Source organism: Clavispora lusitaniae (assembly GCF_014636115.1).
Source record: "Clavispora lusitaniae strain FDAARGOS_655 chromosome Unknown tig00000105_pilon, whole genome shotgun sequence".
Lineage (NCBI taxonomy): Eukaryota > Fungi > Ascomycota > Pichiomycetes > Serinales > Metschnikowiaceae > Clavispora > Clavispora lusitaniae.
Genome location: NW_027093978.1, coordinates 1,447,236 through 1,464,321, shown reverse-complemented (window position 1 = coordinate 1,464,321; position 17,086 = coordinate 1,447,236). Strand labels below are relative to the sequence as shown.

General features: G+C 45.9%; 8 protein-coding genes across 8 annotated transcripts; 2 read left to right on the top strand and 6 right to left on the bottom strand. All coding sequences in view use genetic code 12, as the record gives it.

Annotated features, from left to right (window-relative positions):
- Positions 1-774: 774 nt before the first annotated feature.
- Positions 775-3,270, bottom strand: MCM3 (MCM DNA helicase complex subunit; the record flags this gene model as incomplete). The annotated part of the gene is made up of 1 exon (XM_002615185.1): positions 775-3,270. The coding sequence occupies one exon, from the start codon at positions 3,268-3,270 to the stop codon at positions 775-777; it is 2,496 nt and encodes an 831-aa protein (XP_002615231.1).
- A 568-nt stretch (positions 3,271-3,838) lies between these two features.
- Positions 3,839-5,446, bottom strand: NOC4 (ribosome biosynthesis protein; the record flags this gene model as incomplete). The annotated part of the gene is made up of 1 exon (XM_002615186.1): positions 3,839-5,446. The coding sequence occupies one exon, from the start codon at positions 5,444-5,446 to the stop codon at positions 3,839-3,841; it is 1,608 nt and encodes a 535-aa protein (XP_002615232.1).
- Positions 5,447-6,229: 783 nt separating this feature from the next.
- FOB63_003674 (60S ribosomal protein eL21) lies at positions 6,230-6,986 on the bottom strand (the record flags this gene model as incomplete). Its single annotated transcript, XM_002615187.2, has 2 exons — positions 6,230-6,701; positions 6,976-6,986. The coding sequence occupies 2 exons, from the start codon at positions 6,984-6,986 to the stop codon at positions 6,230-6,232; spliced, it is 483 nt and encodes a 160-aa protein (XP_002615233.2).
- Positions 6,987-8,194: 1,208 nt separating this feature from the next.
- FOB63_003673 (uncharacterized protein) lies at positions 8,195-9,634 on the top strand (the record flags this gene model as incomplete). Its single annotated transcript, XM_002615188.1, has 1 exon — positions 8,195-9,634. One exon carries the CDS (start codon positions 8,195-8,197, stop codon positions 9,632-9,634), a length of 1,440 nt encoding a protein of 479 aa, XP_002615234.1.
- A 429-nt stretch (positions 9,635-10,063) lies between these two features.
- Positions 10,064-11,272, bottom strand: SET6 (Set6p; the record flags this gene model as incomplete). Its single annotated transcript, XM_002615189.1, has 1 exon — positions 10,064-11,272. One exon carries the CDS (start codon positions 11,270-11,272, stop codon positions 10,064-10,066), a length of 1,209 nt encoding a protein of 402 aa, XP_002615235.1.
- Positions 11,273-11,610: 338 nt separating this feature from the next.
- On the bottom strand, positions 11,611-12,030 carry FOB63_003671 (putative integral membrane protein; the record flags this gene model as incomplete). The annotated part of the gene is made up of 1 exon (XM_066102342.1): positions 11,611-12,030. The coding sequence occupies one exon, from the start codon at positions 12,028-12,030 to the stop codon at positions 11,611-11,613; it is 420 nt and encodes a 139-aa protein (XP_065958360.1).
- An 80-nt stretch (positions 12,031-12,110) lies between these two features.
- Positions 12,111-13,316, bottom strand: FOB63_003670 (Amino acid permease family protein; the record flags this gene model as incomplete). The annotated part of the gene is made up of 1 exon (XM_002615190.1): positions 12,111-13,316. One exon carries the CDS (start codon positions 13,314-13,316, stop codon positions 12,111-12,113), a length of 1,206 nt encoding a protein of 401 aa, XP_002615236.1.
- Positions 13,317-15,291: 1,975 nt separating this feature from the next.
- FOB63_003669 (Dicarboxylic amino acid permease) lies at positions 15,292-17,025 on the top strand (the record flags this gene model as incomplete). The annotated part of the gene is made up of 1 exon (XM_002615191.2): positions 15,292-17,025. One exon carries the CDS (start codon positions 15,292-15,294, stop codon positions 17,023-17,025), a length of 1,734 nt encoding a protein of 577 aa, XP_002615237.2.
- Positions 17,026-17,086: the final 61 nt, after the last annotated feature.

Sequence of the window (17,086 nt, the reverse complement as noted above, 5' to 3'; positions counted from 1 at the left end):
TTATATGTACACTGCGATGGATGTGTAGTAGGTGGTGATTCTATGCTACATGTGGGCTAGAATTGAAATTAGAGACAATAGGGAGAAATGTTTTTGTGCATGTTACAATGAAGCATTGGCAGACCCGTAGCTTTTTGTTTGCTATTTTTTTTCTCTGTGCAAAAGTTCCCTACTGTGGTATGTACGGATAATTACTGTAAAAAGAGGTATGTTAGGTTCGGAATATAAGCGGTAGTGTATATTCAGTGTGTGAACTTCTTGGTTCATGGCTTCCAACTACAATGGGAAGCCAGTGTTCTTATAGACGTAGTAAATAGGGGTATGAGGCTTATCTCATACGGCGAAGCTTATCAGTAATCGAGCTAGATAAGGGCGTGGCTTATCTGGTAGGTACCATAACCGGAAGTTGGGATACCCCCAGGTTCCCCGGTATGGTTGACCTAACAAGGTAGACATAGACAAAGTGCAAAAGGATGAGGCAAAAAAATAACACACTCACAAGGAAGAAAAGTATTTCAATTCGTAATTGTTCACTACTTTATCCATTAAGAATGGTCTAGCCGTTGGCTTCCCACTAGTTGAGTCAATTAAATGGCTCTTCACTCCGAAGTCATTTCGCTAGGCAATAAATACATCAGACTAAAGTATGCGCAAATAAGTAGATCAGACTGAAAAGCATACGCAGAATAGTAGGTGATTAGAAGAGAAGCCGAATGTCAGTAATACGCAACCGGTGGCCTACAGTTGGTCCAAATAAATCAATTCTATTGTACATCAGATTTTCCACACCTTGCCCTCACCAATCATGATCTTGTTCTCATCTTGCATTCGGGCGAAAGCGCTCTCAATCTCCACGGGCCCGAAAATCTCCTCCTGCTCCAAGTCCTCGTTGATGGACTCAATCACCTGTTCCGTCGGACATGCGCCTGTCGAGTTCTCAAAAAGCAACGACGACATGAGATTGGCCATTACTCGGAGGAAAACGGCGTATCTCTCGGCACTGATACCCTCGAGGTTTTCTGCGCTGAACACATTGGTGTGAGTTGAAGCTTCCAATGGTGCTGTACGCGATAAATGCAAGTGGTCCATTTCATCGGCAATTTCATCATCTTGCTGTGCGTCTTCTGCAACAGGTTCTTCGTCTGGTGGCGGCGTGATTTCTTCTGAGTCGGACTCAGCTTCCTCATCCACACCATCGTCCAAGTCGGCATCTTCGTCTTCTTCGCCAAACATGGCAATACGCCGACGCTTGGGTTTGGTTTTCGCCGTCTCCTTGAACAAAGCGTACCGAAGCAACTCCTCAGCCACTTTTGCATCACGGACCTCGATAGTTTTGGATAACCGCAACTTGGCGTGCGCCGTCGCCAACCGGATCAACGTTTCCAACGTTCTTGCGGTGACTGGAGCCGTACGCTTGTAACTGTCGGCCGGATCACTATTACGGAACGCTGTGTATGTGGCCACAATGTACTCAGACGCCTTCTTGTTGAGCACGGGCCGGATTCTTTGCTTGGCGTACTGGACGTATTTTTTCAAAAACAGAATCGACAAGAGCGTAGGTGCAGCGCCTTTGGCCGCACGGCCTGCCACGCCCGCGTGCAAGAGAGAGTTGAACTTTTCAAAAACCGGCTGTTCAGCATCCTCCTCCACCTCGGTGCCCGCAGCCAACGAAACCGCACTGCGCTCACGCACCGGCTCACCTTCGGCCATACCAGGCAGAATGAAGCGGTGCATCCGCAAAACGTGCTCGGACACAGTTCTGTCCTTGACCTGGTTCACGTCATCGGTCACGACGAAAAGCAAGTCGAAACGCGACAAAAGCGAGTCTGGCAACGCAATGTTCTTGTGTGGGTCCTTGTGCACATCGTACTGGCCAAACACCGGGTTGGCTGCCGCAATCACCGAGCACCGGGCATTGAGCGATGTGTGAATGCCTGCTTTGGCAATGGTCACCGTTTGCTGCTCCATGACTTCGTGGATAGCCACACGGTCGACGTCCAGCATCTTATCGAACTCGTCGATACACACCACACCACGGTCGGCCAAAACCATGGCACCGGCTTCCAAACGCCGCTCTCCGGTTTCTTTATCAGACGTCACCGCTGCAGTTAAACCGACACCAGAAGAGCCTCGGCCTGTGGTGGCAATGGCCAAAGCAGCAGTATTCAACACAAAACGCAACATCTGCGACTTTGCCGTCGAGGGGTCACCCACCATCAAGATGTTGATGTCACCTCTCAAATGGGAGCCGTTGTCCAAGTTTTTCTCCACACCGCCAAACAACAAAAGTAACACGGCCTTTTTGATGTGATCGAGCCCGTAAATGGACGGCGCAAGCGACTGCGCCAAAATGTCAAATATCCGCCGCTCCTTGGCCAACTTGTTGATGTTGCGTACATCTTCGTCGGTCAACTTCTCCAGTGCTGCCACTCCACTCGACCTGGCATGCAATGGGTAAACGGAATTGGCCAACACGACTGTGCGGAAAGACGACGAGTTGTTCAGACCACCGCCCAAGGCCCGATAAACACCAACAATCTGCACACGGTCACCGGGCTTGGCCAAGTCAACCAAATCGTCGTCCAAAACCACATCCACGGACCGAGGCAACTGGCCTGCGGGTGCCGTTTCGGGCATCTCTTGCACGGCTATCTTCTGGTGGTCTCTGTAAGTGGAGAAACCGTACTCGGGCGTCAATCTGTTTCCGTCTGGATCTTCCACCGGATACACAGCCGGGGTAGTGATGGCATCGAACGACGTGGTGTTGTCGCGATACAGCTTGGCATAAAACCTGGCGGTCTTTTCCGCATAATGGACCGATCTCACCACTTTGGGCCGCACCAACAGCGCTCGGGTGACAATGCCTTCAAGAGCCACCATCTTTGACAAGTGGCCTGCGGAAATCGTACGCGGAGTCACCTGGTGGTGGCCAAACGCACCGCGGAACGAGATGTAGAACTGTTGGTTGTCGTCCAATGGCTGGAACCGGCTGTCGTTCGGGTCGTAGATGGTCAAAACCGTGTCTCTTAGTGCTCTCTCGCATGCGGGCAAAAAATCCACAGGCATGTCCAAAAGACCGCGCCAAAACTCGGCGTCAAAGTCTCGGATCTCGTCGAGCGACACACAGAGCCGAAACCGGCCCTTCGTGAGCATGTCTTTGATTTCGGCTCTGTAGTTGGAACCGGCAGGGTTGAGCTGGTCCAAGAATTCCTGGAAGCGGCGCACACGGTCGCCAAACACGGCGTCCACGGGCTGGTCGTAATCGTCCATGTAGGATAAGACGAAGAATTAAAATGCGGAGGGAAAGGTGCTAAAACAGCGAAAAAATAGTTGTCAATGAGCGGAAAACGGGGTGGAAGGATGAAAATGAAAAGTGATGGAAGGCTGATCTTTTCTGACGCGCAATCACTTTTCCTCTTGCGGAAAAAAACGCGGCTGACATGTGCAGGCTGTCGTTTGGACGTACAGGCTTGATGAAAATAGTAATAATCTTAACAAATTTGGCCAGTAAAATTATGGCAGTCATAGATGCTGGATCTAGAATACACATACGTTATTATCTGTCATGTTATCTGTCATCGAAAATTTATTGTGCTATCGGATCGGTTTCTTCGGAATGAAGTATCTAAAATAATTTGCTACACTGAAATTCGTTCTGACTTTAAGTTCCGTTAACCGAATACTTTTAATGCCTGCGATCGACGAATTTTGGTCCTTGCCCCATACTCGTATTTCATTATTTTAATTGTACTCTTGCCTTCATCTTTCTATCTTGGATGCCTTCATCTTTCTATCTTGAATGCCTTTTATTATCTGTCGACCCAGACCTTGTATTTATCTAAAGAACCCAGCCACTCATGTACACCTTTTCGCTCTTGTCATCAAAAAGAGAGTCCCACTCTTCGTATTCCAAAGACGCCAAGCCCTTGTAGCGTCTTTTGATTTCACTTTCAAGCAAAGTCAAGTAGCTCCAGTCCAAGAAGTCTTCCAAGTTGTAGCTTGGTTTGCGGAATGGCTCGCCAAAGATTTTCGCCAAAGTGGCCACATTGGGATGGTAATGGCTCATCAATGTTTGCAACTCCCACAAAGAGGATCCCATGGCACCAGTGTTGTAGGGATCCTTTTCGTTGGCATCAAAAGGATCGACATAGTCTGTGACATCGCTGTTTTGCACCATAATCATACAAGTTGGGTGTCTTTTGAGCAAGTTGTAGATGAATGGAATAACAATCACCACACCTGGAGCAGAAGCAGTAAGCGCAAGACGAGCCAACTTTTTGATGAAAGACGCCACCAAGTTTGCCGATAAGTGGGTAGAACTGAGAAACAAGTCGCATAATCTGAAGAATCTCGAGCGGTATCGCGTGTACAAGATGGATGGTGTGAGAAGCGAATAAAGCTTGGTGTAGAAGTCGGGATACTCCAAGTTATACGACTTCACAAGCTCCCACAAAGAGTTGAGAGCAAGAATGGGCACAATCTCGTCTTCTTCCTGGTCGTATGCATCTGTGAGAAAATCCATAAGACAAGCTGGAGAGCCCAAGTATGGAATAATGCGCTTGTGCAAAATGAGCAAAAGTGCCTTATACTGTGAAGTGGAGAGGTCTGCAACTTTCATCATCGCCAAAAAGAACTTTTGGTAACGAGTTTTGAAACTGACTTTATATGCTGTGGCTGGAAGTGTTCCACTGATCCAAAGTGGCTTTTCCCGAAGAGTCTCTTGATCGGAAGTGTACAAAAGACCATCCTTGATGATGGTGAGGTAGTTGGCAAATAAGTTTCTTGTGTCGACTGATTTTTCCTCCTGCAACGCAGCAAGCTCATCTGCAATCGAGTACAGGAAGAAATAATTTTGCAAGTCCCAGTACTTGGCAAATTTTTCCACAAACTCCAAAAGCACAAAGTTGTCAGTTGCCTCGTTGGCAAGAACGGTGCCGTTTTGACTAAAGAGCAACAGTCGGGCCAACTGCTCGTATGTTTCAGCAGCAAACTCGGCGTCTTCGGATTCGACACGAACCAAACCTAACATCAAGTCCAAGGCGTCCAATTGGACAGACAGCTCAAAGGACAAACGGTTCTCCACGAGCCAGCACAAAAGCTGCTTGAACTTGGAGTATTTGTCCTGCAACCACTTGGCAATCACCTGTTTTTTCTCGTCCTTTTGCTCGCTCATGGTGTTCTCTTTCCAGATCTTCAGGAATATGTTGAACAACTGGAGAAGCACAGCACGAGCGGCAGACTCTACAGTCTCATCTTCTTTTTCCACAAGAACAGCTTTGGCCTGGTTGAATTGCGCCAAAAGCGTGGCGATGTTATTGTATTTTGCCTTTTGCATCGTTTCTTGGCCCAAATCTTCGATTTCACGAGGTGTCAAAAGGCTCGGGCTGGAAACTTTGGCCTTCTTGCTTTGCGCTGGCGTCTGCTTCGATGATTTCCGCTTGGCCATAATTTCCGTTTTGTGTCTTTTATTATCAAGACCTTTCTATATCTTTAGAGGTGGTGATGAGCTGAACTGCACAGACACTAGGTTTTCACTACTGTAGCCGCAAGATTGGTTACCCGGCTTTCCACTATATAAGGCGCGCCAAAGTCGCCAAAGGGTTTTTGCTCTTCATATGACCTTCCAAGTTTTATAACAAATGATGAAGTCTCGCGTGCATCTATACTATTCCCTCTGGAGTTGCAGTCGGAGCTTTCGGGCTCTGACTCCTCCGGAAATGCTTTTCCGTACGGGAAAGTTGGGTTTGTGTGGTGAAAGTGTTTGGCGCAACCTTTCTTGTTACATTTGACAAACACTGAAAGAATTTCTGATCCAAACTGGAGGTCGCGTAGAAATTGTCTGTAGATTCACGATTGGTAAATTATATCTCAGACAAACTCGGACGGTTGGCTTGGTCGACTGTCTGAATGTTTGCTGAGAATTAGTTTACTGTTGATAGTCTCTTGATTTTCCTTCAAAATGGAAATGATTTAATGAGGTCATGAGGTCTTGAGAAATGAAATGAGCTGAAGAACGGAACCAAAACCCCCCGTAAGCTGTTCCAAATCCAAAATGTCCATTTGACATCCCCATCCTGTCTCTGGCATACCAGACGAGGAATCCGATATAACAGTAAGGCAAAACACACATTCAGGTAGACAATTACAGGCAGAGGGCCAGCTTCGCCGGCTGTCTTGACCGTCTACATCTCGTCGCTACTATTTTGTATTGAGGATTAGTGTATACAGCTTAAATGAAGGTCTCGTAAGCAACAGGAGCCAAAGTTTGTGGAACATTGCCCTCGGTGGAGATAAGCTTAGCTGGTCTTGGCTGAGCTGGTTGTCTCTTCAAAGAGATTTGCTCACCCTTGGCCTTGGCCTCCTTCTTCAAAGCAGCGTTGGTCTTGACTCTGTTCAAGAACTCTTGACGACAAGCAGAGTGCTTGACGTGCTCGACTCTCAAGTTGACCTTCTTCTCAATGTATCTGTTACCAACAACCTTGTTGATGATGACACCGACAGCAGACTTGGTGACGTTGAAAACGATACCGGTCTTACCTTGGTAGTACTTGTGAGGCATACCCTTTTGGATAGAACCGTTGGCCTTGATGTCGACAATGTCTCCAACCTTGTAGACCTTCAAGTAGGTGGACAATGGAATTGCCCCGTGCTTCTTGAAGTCACGTTGGAACATGTAACGAGTACCAGATCTGTAACCACGACTATATTAGTTAGTATATGATGGCGGAAGAATGTGAAGACGACGGGACAAAATTCATGGAGCGTTGATTCTGGTCATGGATATGGATTTCCCGCTGAAAATAGGAACAGTTTGTGTTCTGGCTCTGGCATATTTCTGCATTATGGAAAGACAACGGAAACAGATGGAAAACACTGGGAAAAGCAACGGGAAAAAAGCAACGGGAACAAAATCAGAGCTTCATTTCATCACATTCGTAACATATGAGGTGGCATTAGCCTCTCGGAGACACATACGATTTACCCATTTTTCTATACTGCTGTGATAACTAGTTGGAAGAGTTCGCAATTTTTTCTGGTGAGGAATAGACAAAATTTTCAACACTGCAGACAGACCGCACTGCAGATACTGTACAAAGTTCTCTTCCAAGAGCACGTGCACAACTTTGCGGTAGGGCAGAAGCCCTAGAGATACTTAAGCACCACGCATCTACGGACATACAAGAATGGACTGGTATGAAGCGAAGGTGACTTTGGTTAGAGTAGGTAAGAGTATGTAAGATTAGGTTAGATGCCTTTGGTCAGATGACTTTGGTAAGAAAGGCATGGATATTGTTTTATATGATCAACAGTGTTGGTGCGACAACTAATTTGACAGTCGACAATGTCTAAATTGGTTTTACTGCTGAAGAACAACGAAGAAATGTACGGAGACATGGTTCCAAAAATTGATGAGCCTAGTAAACATTCTGTTTGGAGAGTTTAGAGAATTGCATTTATAATGCCATTATGAGCACCAGAATCACTTATATTCGTATTTCCTTCCATGGCCTAATTTGGTAAACGAAGAAGTACAGGCATCAGTTGTAATGGTTTATTTTGGGGGTCCTCACGAAATGTACTATATATTAGCTTTCCTTATTCTACCTGTTTGACTCCAGCAAGGAAAATATGGACAAGGAGAATTGAGTTTCCTTTGAGTTTGTCTACAATTGAATAGTGGCTCAATTCTACAATGTAATGCATTATGTACAAAATCAGAAGGAGGTAGAGTACGACAGAATCCGGCAAAAGCTTAGTAAGTGTACGAGCTTGCCATGGTATAGCCTGTTTGCCATTTCCAGAGTAAAATGTATTTTCTCATCAGAATGTCTATCGCACAATAAATCGTAAACCCGTTACCTGCCCAGTAATTGTATGTGCTAAAAAATCAACCAAGACAAACAAAGATATAAAACTGCTACTTAACGTTCAGGTCCTTTCAAATTATCTTGTTCATGTGTTCTTACTGATATCACAATTGCGCATTTCATCTCTTCTGTACACTGGAGAAACCTTGCAGACACAATAATTAACTATTGACAAAACTTACAGCTACCTAACTCTTGTGTGATTACTGATCTTGAAATCACCACTAGGTGATCTTTGGTCTTCTGTATTATGCCTATTCAGCCAATACTCTAGTGTGCATATATTCCCTCCATCGCATCAGAGCCCTACTATACTATTTGGCTATATGGACAAAAGCAAAATTCTTGTGCTCTATCCTGATCCGGCGGGTATAGACAAGGTTATTGCCACTGCAAACACCCAAAACTCCAAAAACGGCCCGTTTGATGCCGCTGTTTTCCTCGGCTTGTCCATTCCAGAAACCGCTCCGGAAACGGTACCAGAGATCCCCATCTACTTTTTTGGGGCAGAAGGCGACCTGCTAGAGGATATTGGGCCCAACTTCACATGTGTAAGGAAGCAGTGGGCGATTGTTCGACTCCAGTCGGGCGTGACAATGGGATTCTGGAATCAAAAAGCGAAAAAGGAAGCAAGCCAAGAAGCACATGAAACACTAGAGGACGAAGAAACACTCCAGAAAGAAGAAGCTCAATTCAGAGACGTGGACATTCTCTTCACTCATCATTGGGCACGAGCAGTAGGCGCGACGCAGCAGCTTATGCTTGTTGGAAACAAGAAAGTGGACTCTGTTGTTCAGGCCACCAGACCCCGCTACCACTTTGCAGTAGGATCAGAAACGGGCAGGTTTTACGAGCATGGTCTCTTTGCATGGTCGAAATCTCGCACGTGTCGCTTTGTGTCGTTGGGGAGACAAAACTCGGCGCAGAGATGGTTCTACGCTTTTTCTATTGACAAGATTGCGGGAGTCGAGTCTGCCGTAGCAGAGAATCCTTTCCGCCAAGTGAAAAAGGCAGAGGAAGAAGAGATGGGAAAAAGGCCAAGAGCCGAGCCAGAACAGAGAATGACGGAGAACGGCAGTATGGCCAAACGGCCACGGATCGCGCCGCTGAGTTGTTTCTTCTGTCTTTCGAACCCAAAGTTCGAAGCGCACATGGTGGTGTCTGTCGGGGAACACAGCTATCTAACGATTGCCAAAGGGCCTCTTCCACGACCACACAAAACATTGAACATGACTGGTCATGCCATCATAATTCCTATAGCACATGAAGCGACTATTGACCCGTCCAGCAAAGCATTCCAGGAAATGGAAGATTTTCAGCGGCGCTTGGCAACTGCATTTTCGGCCCATGCCATGGCAACAGTTTTCTTTGACATTGCTCGTCCCGAGAATGTCCATTACCACATGCAAATGGTGCCAATACCGCTCTCAGCAGATTTCGCCGCCTCTTTGGCTGAGAAGACTAGAGACAACGACAAATTTGAGAGAAACCAGCGGTTGGTATTCAAAGAGTATGCTGGCGCAGACCTCACCTCGATTCTTCAAACAGGACGGTATGTTCGTTTTATTGTCTATAAAGGTGAAGAACCTGTGCATTACGTGGCACCTTTGGAAGGTGAAAAAAGCCTTGATCTCCAGTTTCCAAGAAGAGTGTTAGCTCATGTGTTGCACGTACCCAAACGGATCTACTGGGATAAATGCCGTCAGACGAAGGCGCAAGAAACACAAGAATGTGAAACGTACAAGAGCTTTTTCGAGCAATACTAGGCAGTGGCAGAAGAGGTGGACAGCATTTTTTGACTCACAGATCTTAGGTTAGTACAAAAGTGGCGGACTGAGGGAATTCAAGAACATTTTAATAGACATACACAAATCACAGGAGCTTAGTAGAATGGGAAAACTAAAATAAGTGTGGTGCTGTCTTCTGCCCTCATGTAACGACTACTTGACATTTACCTTGCCTTTATAATGAACTTACCAATGAGATCTATCAAGTCACATTATCCAGTTTCTGTACATCTTCATTTAACTCTATATAATGGCACTCACAATTGACAAACTCGCTCTATATTTTTTTTGCTAGACTATATGCTCATCCTCTCATCCTTGAAAGGCGTGAAGGCATCTTTTTTTTCCCTGTTAATATGTACAGCCTCAATTCTCGGGTTCACCCATGTCGTCTACCCTTGTCATCACCTAAGCCTTTCCTTCCGTAGTACAACGCAGACAGCCACATTCGAAAAACCACTCTCGAAGTGCATCTTGTCTCTGTTTCAAACCGTCACTTTCTCGGATCCCATAACTAATGCACAATTCTGCTCCCACCGGTATATCTTCTTTGGCGATATACTCGTAGGATGCACCCCGGCGTATTTTGGTGACATTTGGTTTGCATGAGTGGTTGAAAAACGATGCCGAAGGGTACACACCAAAACCAAAGTACTCTCTTTCCTCGTCCGAACTAGTCACTGGAGACCATATGCCAAAAGCATTTGTAAGATTTCGGCCAATAATGTCTCTCACCGCCTGAATAGAAATGAAGGGTAAGTATTCCTCGGGTGCAATTAGACGGATGAACTTGTATATGTTGGAATAGGACACTGCCAAGTAGGGGTACCGGTGAACCTTCTGCGACTCGCTCGAATGAAGAATATCGAAAAGCTTTGCTTCGATCGCCAATGCTTCTCCGTCGTCCATGCCAGAAAGTGAGAGTTGGGAAGCTCCGTCTGGAGTGACATTTGCAGGTTTCTGGTCTTCCAGATCATCTTCCCTTTGATGGAGTTTTTCAGCTTTGTTCGTTTGGTACATGCTATGAAGAACACCTAGCACGTATCGAAGCTCGCAGTAGTCATCGTCGTTGACGACGGGACGTATTTGCGCCTTCTTGGAAGGCTTCAAGCGTGCTAGCAGGCTTTCCCATTTCTCTGTGGCTGCCCATATTCTGCTGATTTCCGCGTCCAAGTCTTCATCGCCCGGAATGTCCTTGTCGCTGACTTCACCGCGGCTTTGGGCAAACAAAAGCTCGACACGGACCAAAGTCTGCGCAAGAAGGTCCTCTGGATCGCTCTTCACGAAACTGGCCACACATTCTTGCGAGCAGAAATAGATCTTGTCATGCAATCTGTGCTTGAGTGTTTTCCCGTCTTGGTACCCAAAACACCAGGTACACACTTCTTTGCGGAAAACCCGTGCAACTGAACTGCCAATCGGATGTCTGGACAAATGGATCACTGTTCCTTTCGGAATCTGTGCCCGGGCAAAACATCCACGGCCGCCATATATAGTGTTTTTGACGTCAAAATACGGACTGATGTGGGCCAAAAGAGCTTCTTCTTCTGTTATGCCCACCGAAGCAGAAAAACGCAGTGCAAGCTCATCTGCAGACGATATTCGATGTGGACTCATGTTGTTGGATGAAAAGGGAAAGTTCGGATAAATTGTGATGGAGTTAAGTCATCGCAACGTGCGTCCGCGACTGCACACAAGGCGGGTTTTACGACGCACCACCGGCACCATTTATTAATCCAAGATAGGCACTTTACTTGATAGATCAATCTGTTACTTTAAGTTCGTTTATGGTAATTGTACATATAAGAGAGTCGGCAAAACATGCCGGAAGTCAAGCCTGAACGATCGACGTCCAAATAGAGAGGCACACAAGCATGCTAATAAGCTCATTTAAACAGCATGCTAATACGCTCATTTAAACGAGACGCCCAGCGAAGTTGCATTGTTTGAAGCGTCTAGTTAAAGCAAACGTCCGCAATCTTGTACCAGATCTTCCAGAAGATCCCCTCCTTCCTTGGCTTGGCCGCTAGCTCCTCCATTTCAAGCTCCTCTTGCTCATCAATCTCCTTTTTGCCTGTGGTGATATCAGCCTCCATAGCGCTACGCCAATGGGTCTTCTTGTAAAGTTTCCAGGCCACGAAGAGGATTAGGAAAAACACGGGCGCAAAGTATGACGTGAACAAGTTGGCCACAGTGAACTGGCCTGGGAAGAAGATCCAAAAACCGTTGAAGAAAAGCACCAAAACATTGAAAAAGGCAGCCCAGTAGCAGAGCCATGGCGAAACGAGCAGTGGCACTTTGAAGTACTTGGGGTCAACTTGGTCTGAGTTCTGCACCTTCACCACCTTCTTGAATTTGAAGTAAGTCATCCACATCACCGTGTATGTAGTAAGCAAACCGGTGGTGGACAAGTTGATGAACCAGTTGAACACTTTGGCAGAAGACTCTGAGACGCTCATGTACGACAAACATCCAATGGCCAAAGAGAACAGAACAGCACAATAGGACATCCGTTACGCAAGCAGTATGAAAAGACCCGTGGCAAGTAGCCAGACAACGCAGCAGAGTACGCAGATCTGGCTGCACCGTATGTGAAACCATTTCCGCAAGACCACGCAGAAGTCATAACAATGGCATTGACCAAAGAGTCCAAGCCGTGGATTCCCACAGACTTGATTCCAATGACCCATGGAGACGCAGTGGCACCAGCAGCTCCGTCTTCAGAGGCCTTAATCAACTCCGGGTTGTTCGAGGCACACAAACAGTTCATGAAAAAAATACCACCAATGTAGAACAAGTAGATACGTGCGTACGACCTTCTAGCTGCAAGAGCAATGTTCTTCCGTGGAAGCGACACCTCGCCCGCAACCATACCCAACATGTCCGCTCCACCACAGGCAAATGCGGCGTAAATGAGAACATTCCAGAAACCCAAAAAGCGACCAGTATTGCCAGAAACAAGGTACTCACGCATGAGACCACCTTCTTTCCAGTTACGGAAGCCAAAGGCGTCTCCCTTAGGATTTCCACCGCACATAGTGATCAAACCAGTAAGCATCAAACCCACAATCAAGAGAACCTTAAGAATGGACGAGAAAAACTCCACCTCGCCATACCAGTTGACGCCGAAAACGTTGAAGAACAAGATGGTCACCAAGCCGATGGTGATGAAAATGGCTGGCAGTGCGTCCGTCCAGTAAGCAATGACAGAGGCAAATGCAACAACCTCCACACAAATGAACATGAGCGACGTGTAAAGATAAATAAGTGTCACGGCAAAACCCATAGCAGGATCGAGCCATCTGGCAGCAAAGTGTAAAAACGATCCTTTGATGGGTAAGTACGAGCACATTTCTCCTGTTGCTTGCATCAATGGCCAGACCATGGTACAGGCCCAGCAGATGAAGCCCAAAAAGAGCGAAAGCGAGCCAGAAGTCATGAGAGGAGATTTCAATCCAATGTATAAACCAGTTCCAATGGACTGTCCGATAATCATCAACGAAACATGCCGGGATGACAATCCACGCTGGGTCTGGCCATACTTCTCTGCATCAAGAACCTCTTGGTAATCTTGAGCTTCAGCACGGTATCCTCTAGATGAGGAAACATCGTCCTCCTCATGAACTTGATAGAGTGTCTTCTCTGGATCTTTCTCTGTCATATGGAAGTCTTTAAAGTAAGGTGGGTTTGGGCAATAGGAACGCAAAATAAACGTTTAGGAAAGACAGTATTTAAGTATGCAGAGGTTTTAGTACGGCCATGCTTATCTTTTTTTTGATAAGGTACCAATATGTTAGCCGCTAAGATTTCTTTATCTTCTCTTCCATTTCTTTTTTTTTTTTTTTTTTCCTATCGTTGCTGGATTGGGACAAGTATTTCCGCGCGTTGAGAGCACTGTTCCAAAATTGCTCTGTTATAGAACATCAGCTCTTCGGATCCTTTCGTTCACCGGACGAATTTTCATATCCAGAAGGTAAAAGGAGAAGCATCGGATTGGCCTGATTCCCTTCTTTGTTTGTCTCTACTACCAGTGTAATTTTGCCTGTGCGGCTTGTCAATTTCGCGCTAAGAAATTGACTGATGTAGAAAAATCTTGGCAGTTGACACTTGTTTGACAACTAGAGAAGAATAGCGCATTTCTGGGCCTTTACAATCTCTAAAGAAGTAATAGAGAAAGATGCGCTTTTATCCTAGGTTTCAGTTAATCCCCTGCCCGAAGAGACATTCTTTTCAATTCCGAACATGCGTTTCCAATTCCGTCTTTGAGTTCCGCAGCTCAATTTCGACAAATGCATACAGGAACACCTGTGTTCAGAGTCATTTTAACTTCCACTCTGCCCATTGTTTCATTGTCTATGTGCCGGCACCACGATAACTCAGCCATTGGAAGCTTATTGGCCACTGTAGATGCCTTCATCATTGATAGCATGCTGTCCATTCGCTAGGATAGTTACCTTCTGTTTCTGCGATGTGATGTAGCTTGGCGACTTTCGGTGTACTTTGCTCCAACAGAGGCCAACAATAAAAGTCCACCACCATACCGCAGTGCCAAAGTAGTAGCCTATAGAGTCTGAGTGTAATGGTTCACCCATTTCAAGTGAAGGTGGGTCATTCGTCGATTTGCTGGCACAAGTGACCCGTTACTAGAGGACCCTTTTCACTTCTGTATTGGGAAATCAAAGTCGGACATGAGATGACGCATGCAGTTTGTCATCTTTCAGTAACCCCGCTTTGATGCTATGAGACACTTCATAGAGCACTTGGAGAGAAGCAAATACTGGCTACGTGTCTCTGAATGATAGCCAAATTGCTTGAAGATGTACAACGACTTGTGATAAAAGACATGTGCTGCACTTCTCATACTTCACCATCACTCGATCACAATAAGATCACGGTTTTTCATCTACACGAGAATGGCACGGCGAATAATAACCGAGAAGTCCCAGATGGAGTGGCATATACCTGTAAAACAATAGGGTCGCATTGGCCATTTCGGCCATTTCCCCACACCAAAAATGATACGAGCAACTTTTACTGCACATGCAGTTCGTTAAAGTTCCATCCGAAGTTGTGGGGACGCTCAGACCTATGAGTGGAGATCGGCGCTCGCCAAGGTAAGCGCCAGACATTTCTTTTCAAAACGCCGTTGAGATAGACCCGCAACACCCCTCCTAACAGGATCATGATTCAAGTAATACCTGTACACAGGGTCCGATGAGACGCTTCTCATGCAATATTCTTCCCTGAGCATGTACTAAAATAGTGACTTGCCTTGACCTTGACGTCAGAAGCAGTGACAGGTTATGGAAGGAACGTCACAAAAAACGTAGCGGGTTTCATTGTGTATCACCCACTTTCATCTGCTGTTGGTTATGTTCATTTGCCACCGGCAGCCATAGTGGAGACTTAAGCGAGAGAAGTAATTTTCGAGTGCGGCGTAGTGTTATCAGTAGTTGTGAACGGCGATTGTTCTGTTCGCACCAAAGTGCCGTGTATACTTTTCAGTCGTAGCATGTCTAAATTCTTGGCACACAGGAATGACCCAACGGTTGCAATGACTACCTTAAAAAGGATTTATACGTGGACTTGGAATAATTTTTCTCTTTTATCCTAGACTTCTTGATAATTCTCCTCACATGAAAGATTTCGAGAAGCAGTCACAATCGGACTTCGATGATGCTCTCTCTCGGCACACCGCCGAGTACAACTTGAGTGTCTCCATGTCCAATCCTCAATTGAAATTGCAAACAGAGCAGAATCATGAGTTGAAGAAGGCTTTGGAGGCAAGACACTTGTCCATGATTGCTATTGGTGGTGCTTTAGGTACCGGTTTGTTGATTGGCACTGGTTCTGCTTTGAAGTCGGCTGGTCCAGGTGCGGTTTTCATCTCTTATTCTCTTATTGGTTTTGTTGTGTTTATGGTTTTGAGTGCTTTAGGTGAAGTTGCCACTTTCATTCCTTTGGCCGACGGTTTTGCAGGTTACTGCCGCAGGTATGTGGACGAGTCGCTTGGCTTTGCTTGTGGATGGGTCTACCTCGTCAAATATTTGATTCTTCCTGCCAATCAGTTGGTGGCAGGCTCGCTTGTTATGTCATTTTGGGTTTCCACTGATAAAGTTAATTCCGGTGTCTGGATTGCAATTTTCTTAGTTATTATTGTTGTCGTCAATGTTCTCGGTGTGCGCTTCTTTGGTGAAATCGAGTTCTGGTTATCCTGCGTCAAAGTCATTACCTGTTTGGGACTCATCATCTTGCTTCTTGTCATTGCTTTGGGAGGTGGTCCAACCCACGACAGATTGGGTTTCCGCTACTGGCAAGATCCAGGGGCTTTCAAGGAATACGCCGACAAATCAAGAGGGTTGCATATTGGTGGATCTACGGGCCGTTTCGTGTCGTTCTTGTCTGTGCTTGTGAGTGCTGTCTTTGCGTACACTGGTTCTGAATTGGTTGGTATCACCTTTGCTGAATGTGCTAGACCCCGTCAAGCAATTCCTAAGGCCATCAAATTGACCTTTTACCGTATCTTGCTCTTTTACATTTGTTCGGTGTTGTTGTTGGGAATGTGTGTCGCCTCTAATGACAAGTTGCTTCTCGGTGCTTCTGGATCAAGTGCTTCTGCTTCGCCATTCGTCATTGCCATCAAGAATGCTAAAATCGATGGCTTGGACCACGTCATCAACGCGTGTATTTTGCTTTTCGTCATGTCCGCAGCAAACTCGGACATGTACATTTGTTCCAGAACCATTTACGGTCTTGCAGTTGCAGGGTATGCTCCACGTTTCTTCTCCAAAACTAACAGAATGGGCGTTCCTTATTACGGTATTGCTCTTAGTTTTGCCTTCTGTTGTTTGGCTTTCATGACAACCTCTTCATCTTCGGCTGATATCTTTAATTATTTTGTTAATGTGGTGTCCTTGACCGGTTTGATCACATGGGCATGTATCTTGTTCCTCCACATTCGTTTCATGCAAGCCTTGACAGCTCAAGGTTTCGACAGAAAGAGAGATTTGAACTACCGCTCTCCCCTTCAACCATACGGTTCATACATCTCGCTTGTGATTTGTATTTTCGTCATCCTCATCAAGAACTTCACAGTGTTCTTAGGAAACGATTTCCCTTACAAGACTTTCATCACGGGTTATATCATCCTCCCTATTTTCATCATCATGCTTTTCGGTTACAAGTTCATCAAAAAGACCCAATTTGTGCCATCGAATGAGGTTGACTTGGACACTTATAGGGACGTTATTGAAGCTGAAGAGGCTGAGTTCCAAGAGAAGGATGATGAAATGAAAGCCATTAGAGAAGCTCAAGGTAATCCAAAGGATTGGAAATGGTTCTATGAAAAGGTGTTTGGCTGGGTGTTTTAATCAGAGATCTTGGTTTCTAGTCGGTAAATTAATGGTTCACGAATTTGTACATTGTAAGTCG